The 18,178-nt window shown below is 44.7% G+C and overlaps 1 protein-coding gene and 1 non-coding gene across 2 annotated transcripts in view; both read right to left on the reverse strand.

Moving 5' to 3' along the window:
• Positions 1 to 467: 467 nt before the first annotated feature.
• Positions 468 to 18,178, reverse strand: part of HSD17B3 (hydroxysteroid 17-beta dehydrogenase 3) — a 41,742-nt gene continuing 24,031 nt past the window's right edge. Inside the window, exons 3-11 of the mRNA XM_045881937.2 lie at positions 15,845 to 15,920; positions 13,640 to 13,747; positions 12,439 to 12,506; positions 11,120 to 11,155; positions 8,062 to 8,096; positions 6,684 to 6,765; positions 5,963 to 6,028; positions 4,420 to 4,569; positions 468 to 712 (exon numbers count right to left, since the gene is read on the reverse strand). Coding sequence (XP_045737893.2) covers positions 614 to 712; positions 4,420 to 4,569; positions 5,963 to 6,028; positions 6,684 to 6,765; positions 8,062 to 8,096; positions 11,120 to 11,155; positions 12,439 to 12,506; positions 13,640 to 13,747; positions 15,845 to 15,920 — 720 coding nt within the window. The 3' untranslated portion in view covers positions 468 to 613. The remainder of the gene's footprint in view (positions 713 to 4,419; positions 4,570 to 5,962; positions 6,029 to 6,683; positions 6,766 to 8,061; positions 8,097 to 11,119; positions 11,156 to 12,438; positions 12,507 to 13,639; positions 13,748 to 15,844; positions 15,921 to 18,178) is intronic.
• LOC123850298 (U6 spliceosomal RNA) lies at positions 17,015 to 17,117 on the reverse strand. The gene has a single exon (XR_006792265.1). It is a non-coding gene; the product is annotated as a U6 spliceosomal RNA (small nuclear RNA).

Raw genomic sequence — 18,178 nt, forward strand, 5'->3', positions numbered from 1 at the left:
GCCTTTCTGTTTTATTTCTACGAACACACTCTGACATAAAACCCCAAATATAAATAAAATAGATACAGCTGGTTCTGCATTCATTGAAATGGGAGGCCCCAGAAACAGGCCTGTTGTAGCTGTTGCCCCCACACCTTACCCTAGAGTTTCCTGGGTCTCTGAGGAGCCCCGTTTGAGTGCTCGAGAACCATAGCAGTCTTGGCAAAGTTTAGTAACATTTGACATTCTTTAACGTAGCTATAAAAGTAGCTTATATGTATAAATGTTCTTAATATTCACAGTATCAGAGGCTTTATTCTCACCACATTTATACTATAATCTCACATAGAAATTCTTCCAGTTTCCCCTAAGACACCCTTATCTTGTCACACACAAAACCCTAAAACCCCACCGCACCACACATGTGTTGACATCACAGTTTTCCCAAAGATCTCCAGACTCAAGTAAAATGGCAAAAAAAAAAAAAATTTGTATTTGTGGACCGTATTTGTGACACAGCCTCTCCAGCTTCAGGGGAGTTCAGGGGCTGTTCTGCTCCTTAGTGTTCTGCAGCCAACAGGGAACATGGTGAAGAGAACAATGCTGGATGGCACGTCAGCCCACTTGGGGTGGGCTATATGGTGTTGGTATTCTGCTTGAGGTAGTCCATGTATTTCTTCTGGAATGTGCTGCTGTACAAAACCCATGATGGGATCAGGCTCAGGAAGCTCCGCTTAAATAGACAAAAACATGAGTATTTGGGGAAGAAAGAAGAGCAAGCAAGTTAGAAGGAAACAGCTCAGTGTATATTCATCATCTTTAAAAATATTTTTCTGACTGCTGAACTTAAGTCTCAAAATCTTTTAAGTGCATGCTAAAATTTAAAGGTCTTATGACCTTTCTCAGCAAACAAGGTTTTCTCAGAAACCAAAACAGTCACTTGTAGAATCAACCCCAAGGAAGTTTAAATTAAGAGAACTGTGCCCCGAGTAACACCCTACCCCCCTTTCTCCTTCTCTTAGCCAGCACTTCGTCTTCCTACTGTTCAATCTCCCAGTGTCTTCATGTTCTTTTTACCAAGGTTCTACTAAAATGAGATTCCAGAAAACAACCAGAAATGCTTTTACCACCTGCCACAATGCCTGAGGCAGAGTAGGCACTAAGCAAATACACAAATGCATCAATGAGTTCATGAACAAAAGTCAGACACAGCAAAGTATAAATCACCAACATTGAACATTTGCTTGGAAAGGTGGAGGGGGGGCATCGTGGGGGGCTCCAAGTCAAGGCATGAATGCTTAGTTGGATGCACATCAGGCAGTAGGCACAGGCGTTGGAAGACCTTTTGCCCTCAAATCATACCCATGTCCTGTAAGACAGGTCCAGGACCCAGAAGCAGTCATTCTGTCCACAGTGTAATCCTGTGCATCCAACATTCCTCAACCTACCTACTCCCCACTGAACAACAGGATTTCAACCAGAGGAAAATATGAGCTTTTCAGGGAGTGTTCCTATTCTTCAGACAGCTCAGATTCTCAGACTCTTGCACTCATTGAGATATTTCAAAGCAGGGGGCCAAAGATGGCTTCTGGGGAAACAAAATAGAACCCTTCATCCACTAGCCGAGTCGATTAGTGAATGCAAATTTTTCCTTAGGAACTTCATTTTTCTCCCCTTTAGACCTTTTTAATGTCACAGCAGAATCAAGCCCTTTCATTAGCTTTGCCTTAAACTAAATGTTTTGGCTTAGTGAAGTCAGCCAAATTAAAGTTCCAGGTCCCTAGAAAATGTTCTAAAAGTCCCTTCTTCTGCCTCCATTGTTGTCTACCTCCTCCCAACCTAGAAGGACGGTTTAGAAGAAACCAGGGAAAGCACGGCATTGGACAAAGGTGGACTTAAACCCTAGCTTCACCATTACCAGCCAAGTGGACTTTGGCATCTGATCTAGCTCTGAATTTCAGTTTCCTCAACTGTAAAACAGGAATCAAATGATCTGTCTTACAAGATGATTAGGAGAATTAAGTGAAGTAACCCCCCGTACCACATGGACTCTACATTAGAGGCTCTATTCCAGCCCTAGTTCCTGCCCTAAAACTCCTTGGGAGTGAAGAGCATGCGGTCTTTGCCTTGCCTTTTTCTAACAGAAGGTTTGCTTATTTACCAGTCGATTCTACTTGATTGCTCAAACTTTAGAGTCAATGATTTTTCTAAATTCCAGCAAATGCCAAATTGGCCTTAAGCGCTTTAATGATTTGTATGTTCTCCTTTGTCTTCTCTTTTGCTTCAACAGGCACAAAGACTCTTTTGCCTAGTCTGTTCTTGGCATCTATTTGCCAGAAGAGATTTGATTTGTTACACAAGAAATCAAAAGAGAAAAGCCAAAAAAAATTTGTTTCAACTTTTGACATCTAGAATTGCACTGTGTAGCAAGATGATAACCTTGCAAGCCAGGCTGTGGTCTCAAGACTGATGCTGATGGGTTCCATATAAGACATCAACATCCCAAAGGATGTGTGTCCTTCTATATGTGGACCTAGGCTGGGTGGAGGGCTGGGGGACCAGGGGATTCAGGTGAAGAATATGAACATGTGATAAATAAGTAAGGGGGGCACTGAGGGCAAAAGAGGAGATATTGCCCCCATCCTTTGGGAGTGCAACCATAGAACATTATCTCAGCATGGCAAGAGAGGTGCTGACATTTGGTTTTCCAGCATCGGTCAAGTCCATGTTGATGCTGATACAGAAGTGAGAGCCAAAGGGCCTTTATGAACCAAAGATCCAGATGAACCATAGGCCTATGGCTGCATGGGGGAAGTAGCAGAGATTCAGGGCTCTGCAGTCCTCAGTAGGTGGGAGTTTACTGGCCAAGCCGAAAGGGTCATTGCTCCCCAGAGCCATAAATCAGCAAGGTGCACAACCACCAGGTAGATATGGGACAAAGCCACACACACTTTAGGACCAGCAGGAGATCATGAAGATTCTTCTCCCTGATATCATCTTAGTGAAAGAGGCAGGAGAAAGGGATGGTCCCAGAAAGACTGAACACTTTAAATAATTAACAGAAAGCACATTTCCTAAATATCCAGTTTAGGTTACTAGATCAAACTAAATTTAAACTCATTGGACATTCCATTAATTTGTTCTCCTGCCATGCAGCAAGTAGTAATCTGGAGAAAGACCATATCAGCAATAGACAAAATCAAGATCTTATATTCTTTCTGTATGTCCACTTTGTAGAGTGTGTTAAATTGGTGATTCTGCACATTGTTGAAGCTCTACAGTGAAAGTTGCAAGTGATCCTCTAAGACAATTCAGTATCTCTTCTAGAGTCTCCAGAAGTCCCAGTGGGTAACGAAATGCTTGGGAAGATACAGTGTATTCCTTCTAGCACCTGAGAGAAAAAGAGAGTAGGGAGAAACCTAATTCCCATGACAGAAAAGCACATGAGGCAGAGGAGAAATTTGACATATGAAGGGAAAGTAAAGATCTGTCTAGGGTGCCTGGGTGGCTCAGTCGTTAAGCGTCTGCCTTCGGCTCAGGTCATGATCCCAGGGTCCTGGGATCGAGTCCCACATCGGGCTCCCTGCTCCGTGGGAAGCCTGCTTCTCCCTCTTCCACTCCCCCTGCTGTGTTCCTGTTCTCTCTGTGTCTCTCTGTCATATAAATAAATAAAATCTTTAAAAAAAAAAAAAAAGATCTGTCTAAAATTTTTGGTGACACTGGAAACAGAACCACCCTGGCACTATGTGTTCAGTATCAGCGTGCAAAAGTTAACTCTACCTTTGTTTCACGTTTGTGGTTGCTTCTAAAAGCAGCCCAGGGATGGTAAGAACTCCTCATACCACATGCCACTGACTGAATCTTACTTCCGGATTCAACGGAGTCCATGTTGTGCTAGAACCAGCTTGAACTTGCTCTCAAGAGCCAATTATACACATTCCTAAATTCGGGGGCAGTGACAACACAATGGGAGCTTAAAATCAGCCGGGGTGGGGGGCGGCATTATTTAAGCCATGGAAATCAGCAAACCCTACAAACCAAAGTGTTTGGGGTTTTTTCCTGGAGAGCCAGATATTAAAACATTTCTTAACACAGGGAGCCAGAGAAGAGAGCAGCACCCAGCTCCACCCAGGGATGGTCCCTGTGTCTTGGTCTGCCCTTCCCGAGAGCTCAGGAAGCCACCTTACTTTCTGAGGAAAGAGGTGAGGGTATTTGCCAATGTGGGGGTTATCTCTGGGCTGAGTCCCCAGGCCCCCAGCCTCCCCACTTTGCCACATATGCTCTTTCACATGGCTGTGTGACAGCTTAGCAGCATGGGTTCTGGCAGCACGATCCTTGCCGTGAGAGGACAGGGTTGGTTGCTCCAATAGCAAAGAAGAACTCTGCTGGGACTGCCCGCACACCTGCCTCCAGAACTTTGAGAAAGAAGTTGTCAGTTACCAAGAGTTCGTGGGTGAGGCAACCACAGGTTTCATCTCCAATCGTGACGTAATTCAGTGATTCCTTAACAAAGTCATTGGCGGTCTTGGTTACCATGTTGGTGTGTAGATACTTCGTCATTGGGGTGGAAACAGCATATGGGGTCAGCACCTACAATGGGGAATAAAGGCCATAACACGGGAGCAATCTGCCCACCCCTGAGAAGTGAACCCCTATTCTAGCCCTCCCTTCGTTTGCCAACTCCGTTCTTCTGTAAGAAGCCTCAGGATCTCCCCTGATGATGGAGCACTGGAAAGGCATAGAGCTGGCACAGAACTGTGACTCAGAAAAACTGGTTTCTTGTTTAACTTTATCACTAATTCAAGCTGAGGCCTTAGCCACACAACGTCAGCTGGTTCAAATGTACACAAGGTGACTGAGGACATGAATTATCTCTTAGAACATGGTGGCCGGACCAACAATAAAAACACAGGACAGTTAAATTTCAAAGCCAGACAAACAAGGAAAAAAACTTTCAGTATAATATGTCCCAAGTATTGCATGGGGTATACTTATACTAAAAAAAAATAAAAGTTATTATCTGAAATTCAAATTGAACTGGATGTCCTGTATTTTATGTGGCACCCTAATGCAAGAGGCTTATTTCTAACACATACAGCCAAAGTTGGAGCAATTGAAAGCTCTTTGGATTCCCACTTTCACACTTCAGTTACAAGCCAGGAGTGACACATGCCTGATCATCTTTCCTGTTGTGATAAGAAAAATAAACAACCACACACTGTGGCCCGCAAAGCCGACACCATCAGTATGTACAGCAATCATTTTAAAGATTTAACTGTGAGGGTGCCTTTTTCATTTCTAATAGTAGGTCATAAAACTTCTTCCCAAACAATAACAAAAATGTCTGCAAATTGTTTATTCCAGGTTCCAGAAAGCACTTAGCTCTAACTAACTATGTTGCTGAACCAAGCCCATGCCTGTCCCTGACACCTCAAGACTACAGATGGCTGTGACAACCCAGTTCTGTTGACAGCTGGGACAGGGTCATCTCCTCGATGGTTCTGCCATGGCCGGTGAAAGAGGAAGTCAAGGACCTCTTCCTCAACTGCTCAAGAACCACAGCGTGGGGATCTTTGTGGCCCATCACAGATGAACAGCTCCCAAAGTACCCCCAGCCCCCTGCCTCATTCCAACGTGGATCGATTGATCAGTTTTCTTTTGTTTCTTCTCCACAATTCCTCCCACCTAAGCCTGTCTCCTGTACCTAGGTCAGGGAGTCAAGGGTGGTTAGACCAGACCCTAGTTTCTGTGCTGATGCAGTGCTCACTCACGGCACCGCCTCCTGCAGGGCATGCGTGAGGGAGCAGCAGGCCGAACCAGAGTGGCTCAGTTGCCACTGTGATGGTCACAGGAACTCCCATGGTGTCATGCAGACCCTCCCCCCTGGCTGTGCATGCACAGCCGGTCCTGCAGGGGGCAGTGGCCCCAGCTCCATGGGGTACTGCAGTTCCTCATCCCAAGGACCCAGAGCTGTTGACCTCACCTGGATAATGATTCCTTTCCTTCTATATTCGGCTTGCAGTGCCTTGGAAAATGTGCACACAAAAGCCTGGAGCAAGAAGGAGAAAACACCTATGGGGAGAGCTTGCTTTGTCATCGGAGGTCACTTTTTCAGATTTCAAAGGGGACTGCAGGGAGCCTACCTGCTTGCCCTTAAAATGCAGCAGTGTGTCTGATGGGAGTTAGGACTTTGTTTCTTGGCCTGGAAAAAGCTCCCTCAATGAGCAAGAACATACATTTTGGGATAAATACATGCCGAGGGCCACTGCATATAGATGACCCTACCCAGGGAGAGCTCTCCCTTGTCTCCCTGCCTGGGAACACCCCCAGCCCCAAGGGTTTGTTTTTAGGACTAGGGCATGGGGACACCTGGCCAGGCCCCCAGGACAGAAGAAAGTTCCAGTGTTACTTGCTGGCAGCAAGAGAACAGGGCTCCAGGCAAGGAGGTGAGTGGGGCCCAGAGTCCCACGGGGGCTGCGCCTATCCCGCTGCAGGGCTCCATCAGCCCCAGGGCCATGGCTTTTTCTAATTTGTACCCAGACATCTGCTGGCGGGCCCTGTACATAGAAGCCCCCTGGACACTTGTCCTCCAGGCCAATATGTCCATCAGCTTGCCAGATGATCTGAAGTCCAGAGGAAAATGCCAACTGGGAGAAACAAGAGGAAGAAGGAGAAGGAAGCTTGGGCTCCATGCTGTCACTCACCTTGGAGGCCGAATACATGGAGTAGAGAGGCCAGGGAAAGAGGGCCACCCCAGAAGAAATGTTCAAGATAAGGCCTTTCTGCCTAAAACACAAAGAAGTAGAGTTCTGAATAGTTTGCTGCCTGATGAGCCACACCCTGAGAGGAAAGAAAGCGAAGGGGCTCCTGTGACTTTCGTCGGGAAAGTCCATCCTCTGTAGACTTCCATGTGCACGGCGAGTTCTGCTCCCCAGAACCATGAGTGGTGCGTCCCCACGGCCTGGATCACGACACCAAACAGTGGTGCCACTCAGCAGTCAGTTGACATCAAGGGCTGGTGACTGGAAACAGGGGTTCTGCTACAACAAAGATCCCCCAGCAAAATGCCGAGGACCAACTCAGCTCAGCCAGTCTTATTAAGGGGGAAGGAATCCTTCTTTCTCAAATGTGACCCCATGAGCTCAAGGTCCCTTTTAACCCCTAAAGAGGACCCACACCAGGACAGATGTCAAATGCAGAATCCTGTCTTGAGTGGAATTTGACAGTCCATCACACAGGAACCCACACACGAGGGTCCTTACTTAATCTTTTTGAAATTGGGTAATTTTAATCCTTCTCAAATAGCTGGGTTCAATCCAGAAAAACCAAGGAACTGCAAATTAGACTACAAGGCCAAGCCCCTCTTCCTCTAGGGAAGATAAAACTATCAACCATTTGCATTTAATGAATACCATGTGAGAAAAGCCAGTTCTCTAAGGGCTGTTGTAATAGGATAATAAAACCATGGACTAAGTAGAAACACCGAGAGGTGGTGATTTTTACCACTAAGTTTGGGTAATAGCAAGAGGTGGCCTTGATCTCAGGCCAACCTCTGAAGTTTCTTTTATGTTCAACATGAGTTAATATTTTTAATATAATGTGATGAAATAGCTGTTCTCTTCCTCCAGTAGATGCTACACTTGACTTTCAAATATGCTTATCTGTTTGCAAGGCTGGCCTGGTCCAGAATGTTACATTTTCTCCTGCAATCTCCATGTCCTTCATCACAGTTTTACCATTGGTTAAAGCTGCAGCCAGATGAACCCTATCTGCCCACCACCTTCACCCCGTCCCAAGTCCCCAGGTCAGCTAACTGCCAGGCCAGAGAGGCCATGCCGTTCTGTGCTTTTTCAAAAAAAAAAAAAAAAAAAAAGACCTTGGGGCGCCTGGATGGCTCAATCGTTAAGTGTCTGCCTTCGGCTCAGGTCATGATCCCGGGGTCCTGGGATCGAGCCCCGCATCGGGCTCCCTGCTTCTCCCTCTCCCACTCCCCCTGCTTGTGCTCCCTCTCTCACTGTGTCTGTCTCTGTCAAATAAATAAATAAATAAAATCTTTAAAAACAAAAACAAAAAAGACCTTACCTTGATTCCATCTGTTTCAGAATTAGCTGTGTCATCTATAAGAGAAGGGGTAGAGTTAAGCCCTCTTGACAAAGGAGCGGAGTACCGAGGGTGTGGGGGCTTAGGGAAGCAGGTGCTGGAAGAAGGCAGAAAATGAGCTTAATCTCTCAGGTGGCCTTGAAAATCTGCTGACACTTGTCGGAGGTAATTCTGGCAACACTAGAGTCTGACTAAAACCCACAGAAGGCAACCTAGACGAACAGCAAATGGTTAGAGGCCTCTGATTTCTTCCCCATAAAGCTAAAGTCTTCCTGAAAATGCAGGCAGTGAAAAACTACGGAAATTGGCTTGTGGCCATGAGAACAACACTGAGGTTCCCCAGATACTCTTCATTCTGGCATAAGTAGGTTGGCCATCATAAACCTCACCCATGAGTTAGAAGTGGGAGGACCTCAGTAAACCTAACCAGTGTCCATGAACAATCCACATATGAGGCACAAGCTAGAGGACATCTCAATCCAACAGCAGCCCCATAAGCAGCTTGCAGGTGGTCTCTGAAATAGCCCCATAGATGGACCATGTCTGTCTGTCCATTGGAATTACAGCAGTGTTGAGAAGTCCTTTCCCTGTCCCAACTTGCTGGCCCTGGAAGAGGTCTTCCTGACTATTCTGGAACTTAAATAGCCCATTAAAAGAGTTTTCACTTCATAATTACAAGGCACCCCTTCTAAGAATTAAGGAAGAGGCAAACCCACAGGCTGACATGTTCTCAAAAGTACAATTGCGTGGCATCAGGCCTTGTCTCGGGAGCAGGTTTGAGGAGAAAGAATCCAAACAGAGAAATAAAGGAGACTGAAGACCAGAAGACAAATTTTGCCTATTTTTCCCTGTTGTCGGGGGCCCTGCAGGAGCTTCTTAGTAGGCTCTGTCCCCACCATAGGGCAGGCCCTTGAGCCCAACCCTGGGGACGTCCAGATTATGTTTCCACTGTCCTGGGGCAGCGGTGGGGGGTGCAGTGGCATCGACTACCTCCAGAAATACTGGGTTTGGAGGGAGGTGGGAGAAGCACAAGGACTAGATCATGCCGTTAGCTTCCCCTTGGCTCTGCCCACCTCACGAAGGGCACCACGGGAGCACTGCTGGACAGCACCAGCATTTCCTCAAAGCCTCCCCACTGAATCCCCTATTCTTACTGGTCGAATGATCCCAACAGAGAGACAACATTGGACTTTGTGGGTCTCTCTGTCTCAAAGCTCCCGAAATTTAGTCTCTTACCCGAACTGCCCTTTGCCCACAAACTCATTCCTGCATCTCTGCCCTTGACAGAGAACTCTACTATTTCCAGATGGCTCCTTTGGGGTAACTAAGTGATGCTAGTCATGCTTCCAACCAGTGTGGCCAACTGAGGCATGGTGTACTTAGAAAGCTAACCTTCAATTAGTTTTCTTCCCTATTTAAGCAATTAATGTCTATCAATATACATAAAAAATTTTTTTTAGCAAACCAAAGCAATTCTCTGCTAAAGGAGTCAGAGGGTTGTCAAATACATTCAGGAAACCCTGTGACCAAATGGACCAAGCCTGAAAGATCAATGTGTAAAATAACATGAAAGATTTTAGTGGTAAGGCAGCAGACAACAGTTGGACATATAAAACTTACAATTACATCAGCTGGGGTTTGAAAAAACTATTGATTGCTCAGCATAAAAAGAATGTATGTACCAATAAAAACTGAGCAGGAAACTATAAAATACCAGTATGCTTACAGAAGAATGACTGACGATCAACTCAGCTTATCCACCTAAAAATAATTTTACATGGTTTGTTCAGCATCCATCTCCCTCCTTATGTTAATAGCATCCTGTTTTCCTTTGGGAAACCAGCCCTCCTCTGCCAGGCCATGCTGTAAAGATGAGACCTGCTGCTCCCCAACTGGGATCCCTCCTCCATGAAACTACGGATCATATCTGATTCACTGCTGTGAATCAGAGTGGTCGCAAGGACTGCCATGCACAGTTGTGAATTTTGTATACTGAGCAAGGTGTCCAGCTGTGGGGGTGACTGTAAGCCAAAAGCCCAGGGTTTACTCACAGGCAGTTAGAATGGCTCTCTCCATTCAAAGGAAAGGGAAACATTGCATTCACCCAAAAGCATCATCTATCCACTCTTAAGCAGCACCTTTTTCCAAATTGTCTGCCCAGAGGGGGTGCCATTTTCTTATTCATTCAAAGGCACAATATAGGACCACTTTGTGATAATCATGCCTATAAATGCTGATACAGTTGACTCTAATCAAAGAACCTGAGTGCCAAATGGCACCTGACACATCCCTTAATCCAACACTCTTTCAATAGCAGATGAAGAATCTGAAGGTCAAGGGAGTTAAACAACAACACTGCCCAACTAACTAGTAGTTGAGATGAGATCAGAACACATACAAACTTGAGTTTCACTTCAACAAATATTTATTGAACATCAAAAGTCCAGAAAATCCAAGCCAGGCCTTCTGTCATTTTTCCAAACTGACTGAACTTTCCACCATTAACAAAGACTAAAACTAGAGGAAGGTATTATTTTTTTTAAGTCACCCTAGAATCCTGAATAAGTTTCCGTGTCATCAGACCTAATATGTTCTGACATGTGACAAAACTGGATGCAAAAATAAGATTCAGATACTCTGGAGAATACATTCATCACTGTATTTTCTTGATGAAAACAGAATAAGACAATTAAAAGACCACTACATGGCTTCTCAATCAAGTGCAGTTCAATGTCAAAGACTTCTGCAGGGAAGAAAGCAATTCTCCCGAATTGCCAGATTTCAACAGCTACTACATTTTTTTTTAAGATTTTATTTATTTATTTGACAGAGAGAGAATGAGAGAGAGAGAGCACATGAGGGGGGGAGGGTCAAAGGGAGAAGCAGGCTCCCCACCAAGCAGGGAGCCCGATGCGGGACTCGATCCCGGGACTCCAGGATCATGACCTGAGCCGAAGGCAGTCACTTAACCAACTGAGCCACCCAGGCGCCCAACAGCTACTACATTTTAACGCATTTAGCACATATATTGACTACATACCTTCACTACTGAGGTGATGTTACAGTGGATGAGACTCTGTAATAAATAATCACAACCACAAATTAGCTGGAGGATTTGAGACATTCTCTTGAGAAGTAGTCAGTGCTAGAGAACCATAAAGTGGGCAACATTGTGGTCTGAGCGGTGCTCCTCGCTTGCACAGCCTGGAAATTAGGCTCCTAATTGATGGCCACCAAGCATGCACTGCAACTGGTAAACGTCTGAGAGCCGCGATGATTCTATAAGAATGTGATCTTGAATGGAAGCTACTTAAGAATTTCCTTCAAAATTTAGGGATTTTCCTTTACAACATGGTATTTCAAAGGGAGATGGTTAATTTCCATCTGGAGGAAGCGAGGTTGGCATATGTGGGCCTAGAGACAATAACAGAGAATAGAAAGGTGAATGGTAATATTAGGTAGAGGTTCTGGGCTACAAGATGCCAGACAGAGAAACTACTGGAACCACCCAAGACAGAAAGGAAAAGAGGGACAAATAGGAGCAAGCACTAATGCAGACATAAATAGGGAAAGAAAAACAAGAACAGAGCCTGCTTAATGGAGAGACACAGATTTGTGCCAGAACCAGGGAGTTAGATGGGGCTAGACGTGTGGCGAGGAGGGGGATTTTGCAAGGTCGTGCAGCAGTGCCCAAGTCGGGCGGCATTATTTGCCTATGCAGTCGACTTGGGGCTTAAATAGGACCACGGGAACAGCAGGACAGCCTGTTTAGAATGGGAATAACTCCATGATTTCGTAAGTCAGGGCCTGAAGAAGAGTCAGCCAACAGTGCTTTCAAGGACTGTTAAATGCATAACAACTGCACTCATGCCCCGCTGTGGCATCCACGGGTCCATCGAGCTCACTGTGCTTGCAACACCCCTTCACACAGAGTTTCTATCACAGACATTCCTCACGCTGAAAGCTGAAGGAAATCTTATGACTTGGGAAGACAGAGAGAGCCAAAGAACTGGCCTTCTCCCACTTATAACCACAGATGTAAATTTGTGAGCTGACACAAAGCCCCAAAAGATTAAAGCAGAACGCGGAACCCCAAACGAATGGGACAGTGGACATGTAAGTTCTGATGTGCAGAGAAGAAGGAAGATGTCTCTATCTCAGAGATGGTCATGAAAAGTGGTGCCCTCGCCTGTCTATCAAGTACTAAGGTAAAGAGAGAGGCCACACACATCCATGCGGAATACAGAATTTCAGCCTGACCGTCTCCCAGGTACCCCTTCCCAGGCCCTAGTGACAACCCAGCCAGGGGGCCCAGTCCGCAGTGAGAGGAGATCATCCACAGAAAGAGCCCAGACCTACCTGGATTTCATCTGGTGTATCAAGGAAGTGGCTCGGGAGAAGGTTTGGAAGCATTCCGACATTGTTGACTGACAGAAGCAAAATAAAAAAATGTCAGAAGAGTCGGTAGCAAATCTTTATTAAAAGCCTAAACATGTTTATATTCAACCCCAGAAGTTCCTTTTCTTGGGAAGTTTTCCTAAGGACACACGTACAGAAAAAATTTATAGACAAGGCTGTTCTTCGCAACATGATTTGGTAACAGTGAGGAAATTGGAAGGGAAAACAGTCGACCTATCATAGGGAGCACATCAGGTGGACCGCGGGGCAGCCATACGGTGGAATGCGGCACACTTGCTCCACGCTCTTGCCGCTTAGCGTTTAAAGACACCGGGAGACATTTGGGTGTACCGTCTTTTTAAAAAATGTTACAAAACAGTATGTAAATATCATCCCAGTTTTGAACATTTGTGTGTATGTGTCTGGAAGGATATACACCAAAATGTTATCTGAGGCTGTTGGGATTTTAAGAAATTTGTAAATCTTTTATGTGCTCATGTATTCTTTTTGGTTTTTCTGCAACAATGTGGTTTACATCTTTATTAGTAAAAAATACAATTATTTTTAAAATTCAACAGGAAGTTTAGAAATCAAATCTTCCTTCCAAGTACAATACAGATGCTGTGCTCTGTATGAGGTTATAAAATATCTTATCACAGAAAAAATATTAAATATTATTATTATTATCTTGTTTCCTGAATACCAGAGTCAATTCTCAAAGAACCATGCTGACTCACTATTTCATGAATCACTCACAACAATGTTTGTTTGCTAAACTAACTCATTAGGATGGTGTTTCTGAGACTCCTCCTGTCTAATGTCAGTATCAGTAGGAAAAAATCCATTTTCACATTATAAATATGGTTGGGAAGGTTGAAATATCTTAGTTTCATGCATTCCAAAGCCATAAATAAATTTGAGACATGTGACATGTGAAATGTGACAAAACTGGATGCAAAAATAAGATTCAGATACTCTGGAGAATACATTCATGTATTCAATATGCCTCTTGAAGAACTGAGCTGTAATATTCTGTTGAATGCTACAGCTTAAAAGACAGTCCAGACTTAAGTTCAAGTTTACCACAGAAAAATCACGCGTCACTAAGATAATTACTTCACTGATGTCTTACAATCAGCTTTGCATTTTGCAATTTACTTACCTAAAATTCCAATTTCTAAGCCTTTAAGTCTTTCTCTAATATACTCATAGATGTTGTCTTTGGTAAAATCTGCTTGTATAATCTTCACATTACTCCCCGTAGTGCGCTCTGCATCGGAGACAACAGTTACTCTTGAATGAACAGGAATCCAAATCCCTCCCTTGCTCATGGACTTCTCCAATGCTCCTGTAATGTGCTAAAAGATTTGTGAGTGATGGTTTCTGGTGTTTCTAAGAGTTACGACGGTGACAAGTGTATGCACCAAAATAAATTTAATGCAGTGGTTCTCCAAGTGGGGTCCACAGACCACAGCATCAGCATCACTGGGAACTTGTTAGAAATACAAATTCTCAGGCTCCACCCCAGACCTACTGAGCCAGAAACCCTGAGACTAGGGCCCAGCAATCTGTTATTGCACACACTCCCAGTGACCCTGCTCCATGCTCAAGTCTGAGACCCCCGGTCTACAGGCTGTAAGAGCATAATGTGATGTTGCCTCTGCTCAGTGTCAGGTCCCCTGGGCTTACACAGAGCAATCCTTTGTGTTTGTCTAACACTGTAGCATTCACAAAGCATTTACATACACAATATCTTATTTTAATCCTCTCTACAACCTTGTAAAGTAGATATTACACCCATTTTCAAGAGGAGAAAACTGAGGCTCAGAGAGGCTAACTTGCCCAGACACCCACACTCTGTTCCCTCCACGTCCATGCCGCTCCGCTGTTCCATGTGGACTTGGCCTTGTGCAGGAGGTTTCGGCAGATATAAAAGCAACAACTAGATTTCACCAACTGCTGCCTGCTCAGATAAGGGGTTAAACCCAATATTTCTGGGACAAGTGATCTTGAGGCTTAGTTTGGGGAGTGGGAGTTGCTTTCAGTCCAAAGAGACTTCTTGCTTTTCAAGAGGACAATAAAAAGCACATCTTAACATTATGAGGGAAACACTGAAGAATGTCCTAGTTCTTGTCAGAGTACTTTTGATATCCAGACATGGAACAAAAGCAGAATTCATTAGTTGAAGGGCACTGAGCCTCCACTGGGCCTCCAGCCCCACACCTCCCACATCCGTCTCCTATCCCAAATCTCCCCCAGGGACACAGCACCATTCCCTGGCAGCCTGTCCCAGTCCTCACAAGTCTTCATAACTGAAGACTCATTCCTTTGAGTTAAGGAGATGACAAATTACTAAATTAAAAATTAATTATTAAAATAAATTGGGGCGCCTGGGTGGCTCAGTCGTTAAGTGTCTGTCTTCGGCTCAGGTCATGATCCTGGGGTCCTGGGATCGAGCCCCACATCGGGCTCTCTGCTCAGCAGGGGAGCTTGCTTCTCTCTCCCACTCCCCCTGCTTGTGTTCCCTCTCTCACTGTGTCTCTCTCTGTCAAATAAATAAATAAAATCTTTAAAAAATATATATTAAAATAAATTACCCCAAAAGGGATATGATTATTATTAACTAAGAACACTTCACAGTGAGTCATAATACTAAAACATTGTAATATAAATGGTGCCTCATAGAATTGTACGGTGTACAACCTTCACAACCATACGTGGCAGGCCTGGATGAAACCTTTTTTTTTTTTTTTAAAGATTTTATTTATTTATTTGAGAGAGAGAGCATGAGAGGAAGGAGGGTCAGAGGGAGAAGCAGACCCCCCGCTGAGCAGGGAGCCCGATGCAGGACTCGATCCCGGGACTCCAGGATCATGACCTGAGCCGAAGGCAGTCGCTTAACCAACTGAGCCACCCAGGCGCCCTGGATGAAATCTTTTTTTTAAAAAAATCTGACAACCACCAGTAAGCATCATCCCTCAACTTCCTGCAAGGAACAGGGTGTAGGGTAACGAAGTCCTAAACAGATCCTATTTTTGAAGGGAGTAGCAGAAGCAACAAGGCAGCTGGGCCCTCCGGGTGAGCAGAACTAATTCTGGAGATGAAGACACTGGACCAAAGGAGATAGTGGACCTATGTGTACATGAGTCTGTTCCTACTTCACCTAGCCCAAGGAATCCCTGCCGAACTAAAGCTGCTTATGGCCTGCACTTAACTTTGTCCAATGAGCACCCCACAGAAGGGCCAGCGCCCTAGGCTCCAAGGGCAGCCAGCCTTAGGCATGGTGATGGAGCCTCTGCATGCGGGACAGAGCGCACTTGGTCGGTGGGCTCCACAAACATCTCCCTGATCTCTCGGGGTCACTCACCAATCTCTGCGGCAGCGGCCTGTAGTTTTTTAAGTGTCCGGCTGATAAGCACAACATTGAGTCCTTGTCTTGCTAGCTGGGAGCCAGGGTGGGAAAACCAAAAAAGAGAAAGATGATAAGCAGACAGGGAAGGCTCGTTTTAAAGGTGAATTGGAGCATCACCCACTTGGTCACAATGTGGTGTGCTTGCTTCTCCTGGCTTTAAATGCGACAAAGGTTCTGGATTATGAGCGAAACAGCCACACTGGGCGAGGCTACAGGTGACAAGACAGTAGTGTTGACTTTCGTGCTCATCATGTGCCGAGAACTATTCTAAGCGGCTTTTGTCTACAGGCCCACGATCTGAATGCCCTCTCATCAGAAATGTCGGGGGTCAAATGGTATTGGAATTCAACATTTGGAGGGTTTTATAGCACAGTTTAGATAGCAAGTCTAGGGCAGCTCCCCCTGGTACAAAGAGGTATTTCTGCAGGAACTTTTGAGCTGCTTCCTACAAGGACCCTCTTGTCCTTGCTTGTCATGGCTCCCTCCCCTCGGGCATGGTCATGAGCCTGCGTCCTCTCTGTTCTCTGGCTCCCAGCGGGACAAAAAATAGAATAAGGAGGGCGCCTGGGTGGCTCAGTTGGTTAAGCGACTGCCTTCGGCTCAGGTCATGATCCTGGAGTCCCGGGATCGAGTCCTGCATCAGGCTCCCTGCTCGGCGGGGGGTCTGCCTCTCCCTCTGACCCTCTTCCCTCTCGTGCTCTCTGTCTCTCATTCTCTCTCTCAAATAAATAAATAAAATCTTTAAAAAAAAAAATAGAATAAGGAACCGGGGGGTAAACCGAGGCTTCCCTGAGACCAGGAAGGAGCCCTTCTTCAGAGTGGGTTGTGCCTCGAAGCGGGGGGCTGAGCAGCAGTGTGTGCATTAACATGGCACAGACGACAGGCAAACTCGCTGTGCCCAAGACTCCTCACACCGAAAACTGCCACCAGGAGAAAAGCTAGAGCTTTCCCTGAAGACAGAAGGAAAAACCAGCATTCGTTTAAACAGAGACTGATGACATTTGAGTTAGTGACCAAGGGGCCCGTTAAGTGAAATCTTTCTCTGTGGTTTTAATTCAGTGATTTATACTTGTATTTTTTTTAATTGTGATAAAATACATATAGCATAAAATCTGCCATCTTAACAAATATATGGACTGTTTCATGACTCTAGATGTCATCCTTGTGCAGAGCCCTGCTAATCTTCTCTGTATCATTCCAGATTTAGCATATGGCTGCAGAAGCAAGCACTGTGCCATTATTTTAATACGGAATTATATATTACAGAAAACACATAAAGAGCTGAATCAAAGACCGCAATATGTGATCTCCAATAGCCAACAACTCAGTCTTCAAGCCAGTGGTTTCCAAATCACCCAGGGAGATGTCAAATTCCCACCCAAACCATTCAAATAAAAATGTCTGGGTTTGAAGCATCAGCATTTACATCTTTTTCTATTTTAATTTATTAAACGATATTATGAAATATGCAAGTAACGCCCATTGTAAAAGATGTCCTGGAGGCCCCCCAGGCCTACTTCCCTTCCCGCCCCCAGGCTCCTGCGGCCTTCAGTTTGGTGTTGACCCTTTTGCCTTTTTCTCTGCATCTACGTGCATACAGAAGTACATACAGAAATAAACATTCATTTTGTGGGGTTTCTTTTTCCTTTCACACTTCATAAATGGCATTGTAAATACTGTGTTTTTACATTAATGGTGTGTCTTATCTCTAAATATCATATCTATCTCTGAATCAGTATGGCTTGAGCCACTTGATCCTTTTTTATTGCCTCATAGTGTCCCGTTGCTCACTTTTGGGTGGGCACTTAAGTTATTTTCAAGTTTTCCTATTACCAATATTGCTACAATAAACCCCTTTCTGTATAGCTCTTTGTGTATACAAGCAAATTTATTGCTAGAGTAGATAGGCAAGAAGTGGAATTGTTGTATCAAAGGGTGCCTGTTTTTTAAATTTTAACAGTGTTGCCAAAATGCCCTCCCTTAAAAAGTACCACCAAAAATACAACCATAGTTATTTCTTCACACTCTGGCCAGTAGTTTTTATTAGCAACCTTTTCAACTTTTCCCAACCTAGTGGTCAAGAAATTATATCCCTATATTGTTTTAACTTGTATTTCTCCAATTATCAGTGGGCCTGAGCACTTTTTTGTATGTTTCTGTGAGTTACCAGTATACACACTTTGCCCTTTCTTCTACTGGCTTGTCATTTTCTTATAAATTTGTAGGTGTCTTGTGGTTTTTTTAATATATTCTGGGTATTCATTAGTTGCCTACTATATATTTAGCAAG

The sequence above is a fragment of the Mirounga angustirostris genome, unplaced genomic scaffold, assembly GCF_029215605.1.
Source record: "Mirounga angustirostris isolate CCGP_5_RB_7025 unplaced genomic scaffold, mMirAng1.0.hap1 SCAF_15, whole genome shotgun sequence".
NCBI lineage: Eukaryota > Metazoa > Chordata > Mammalia > Carnivora > Phocidae > Mirounga > Mirounga angustirostris.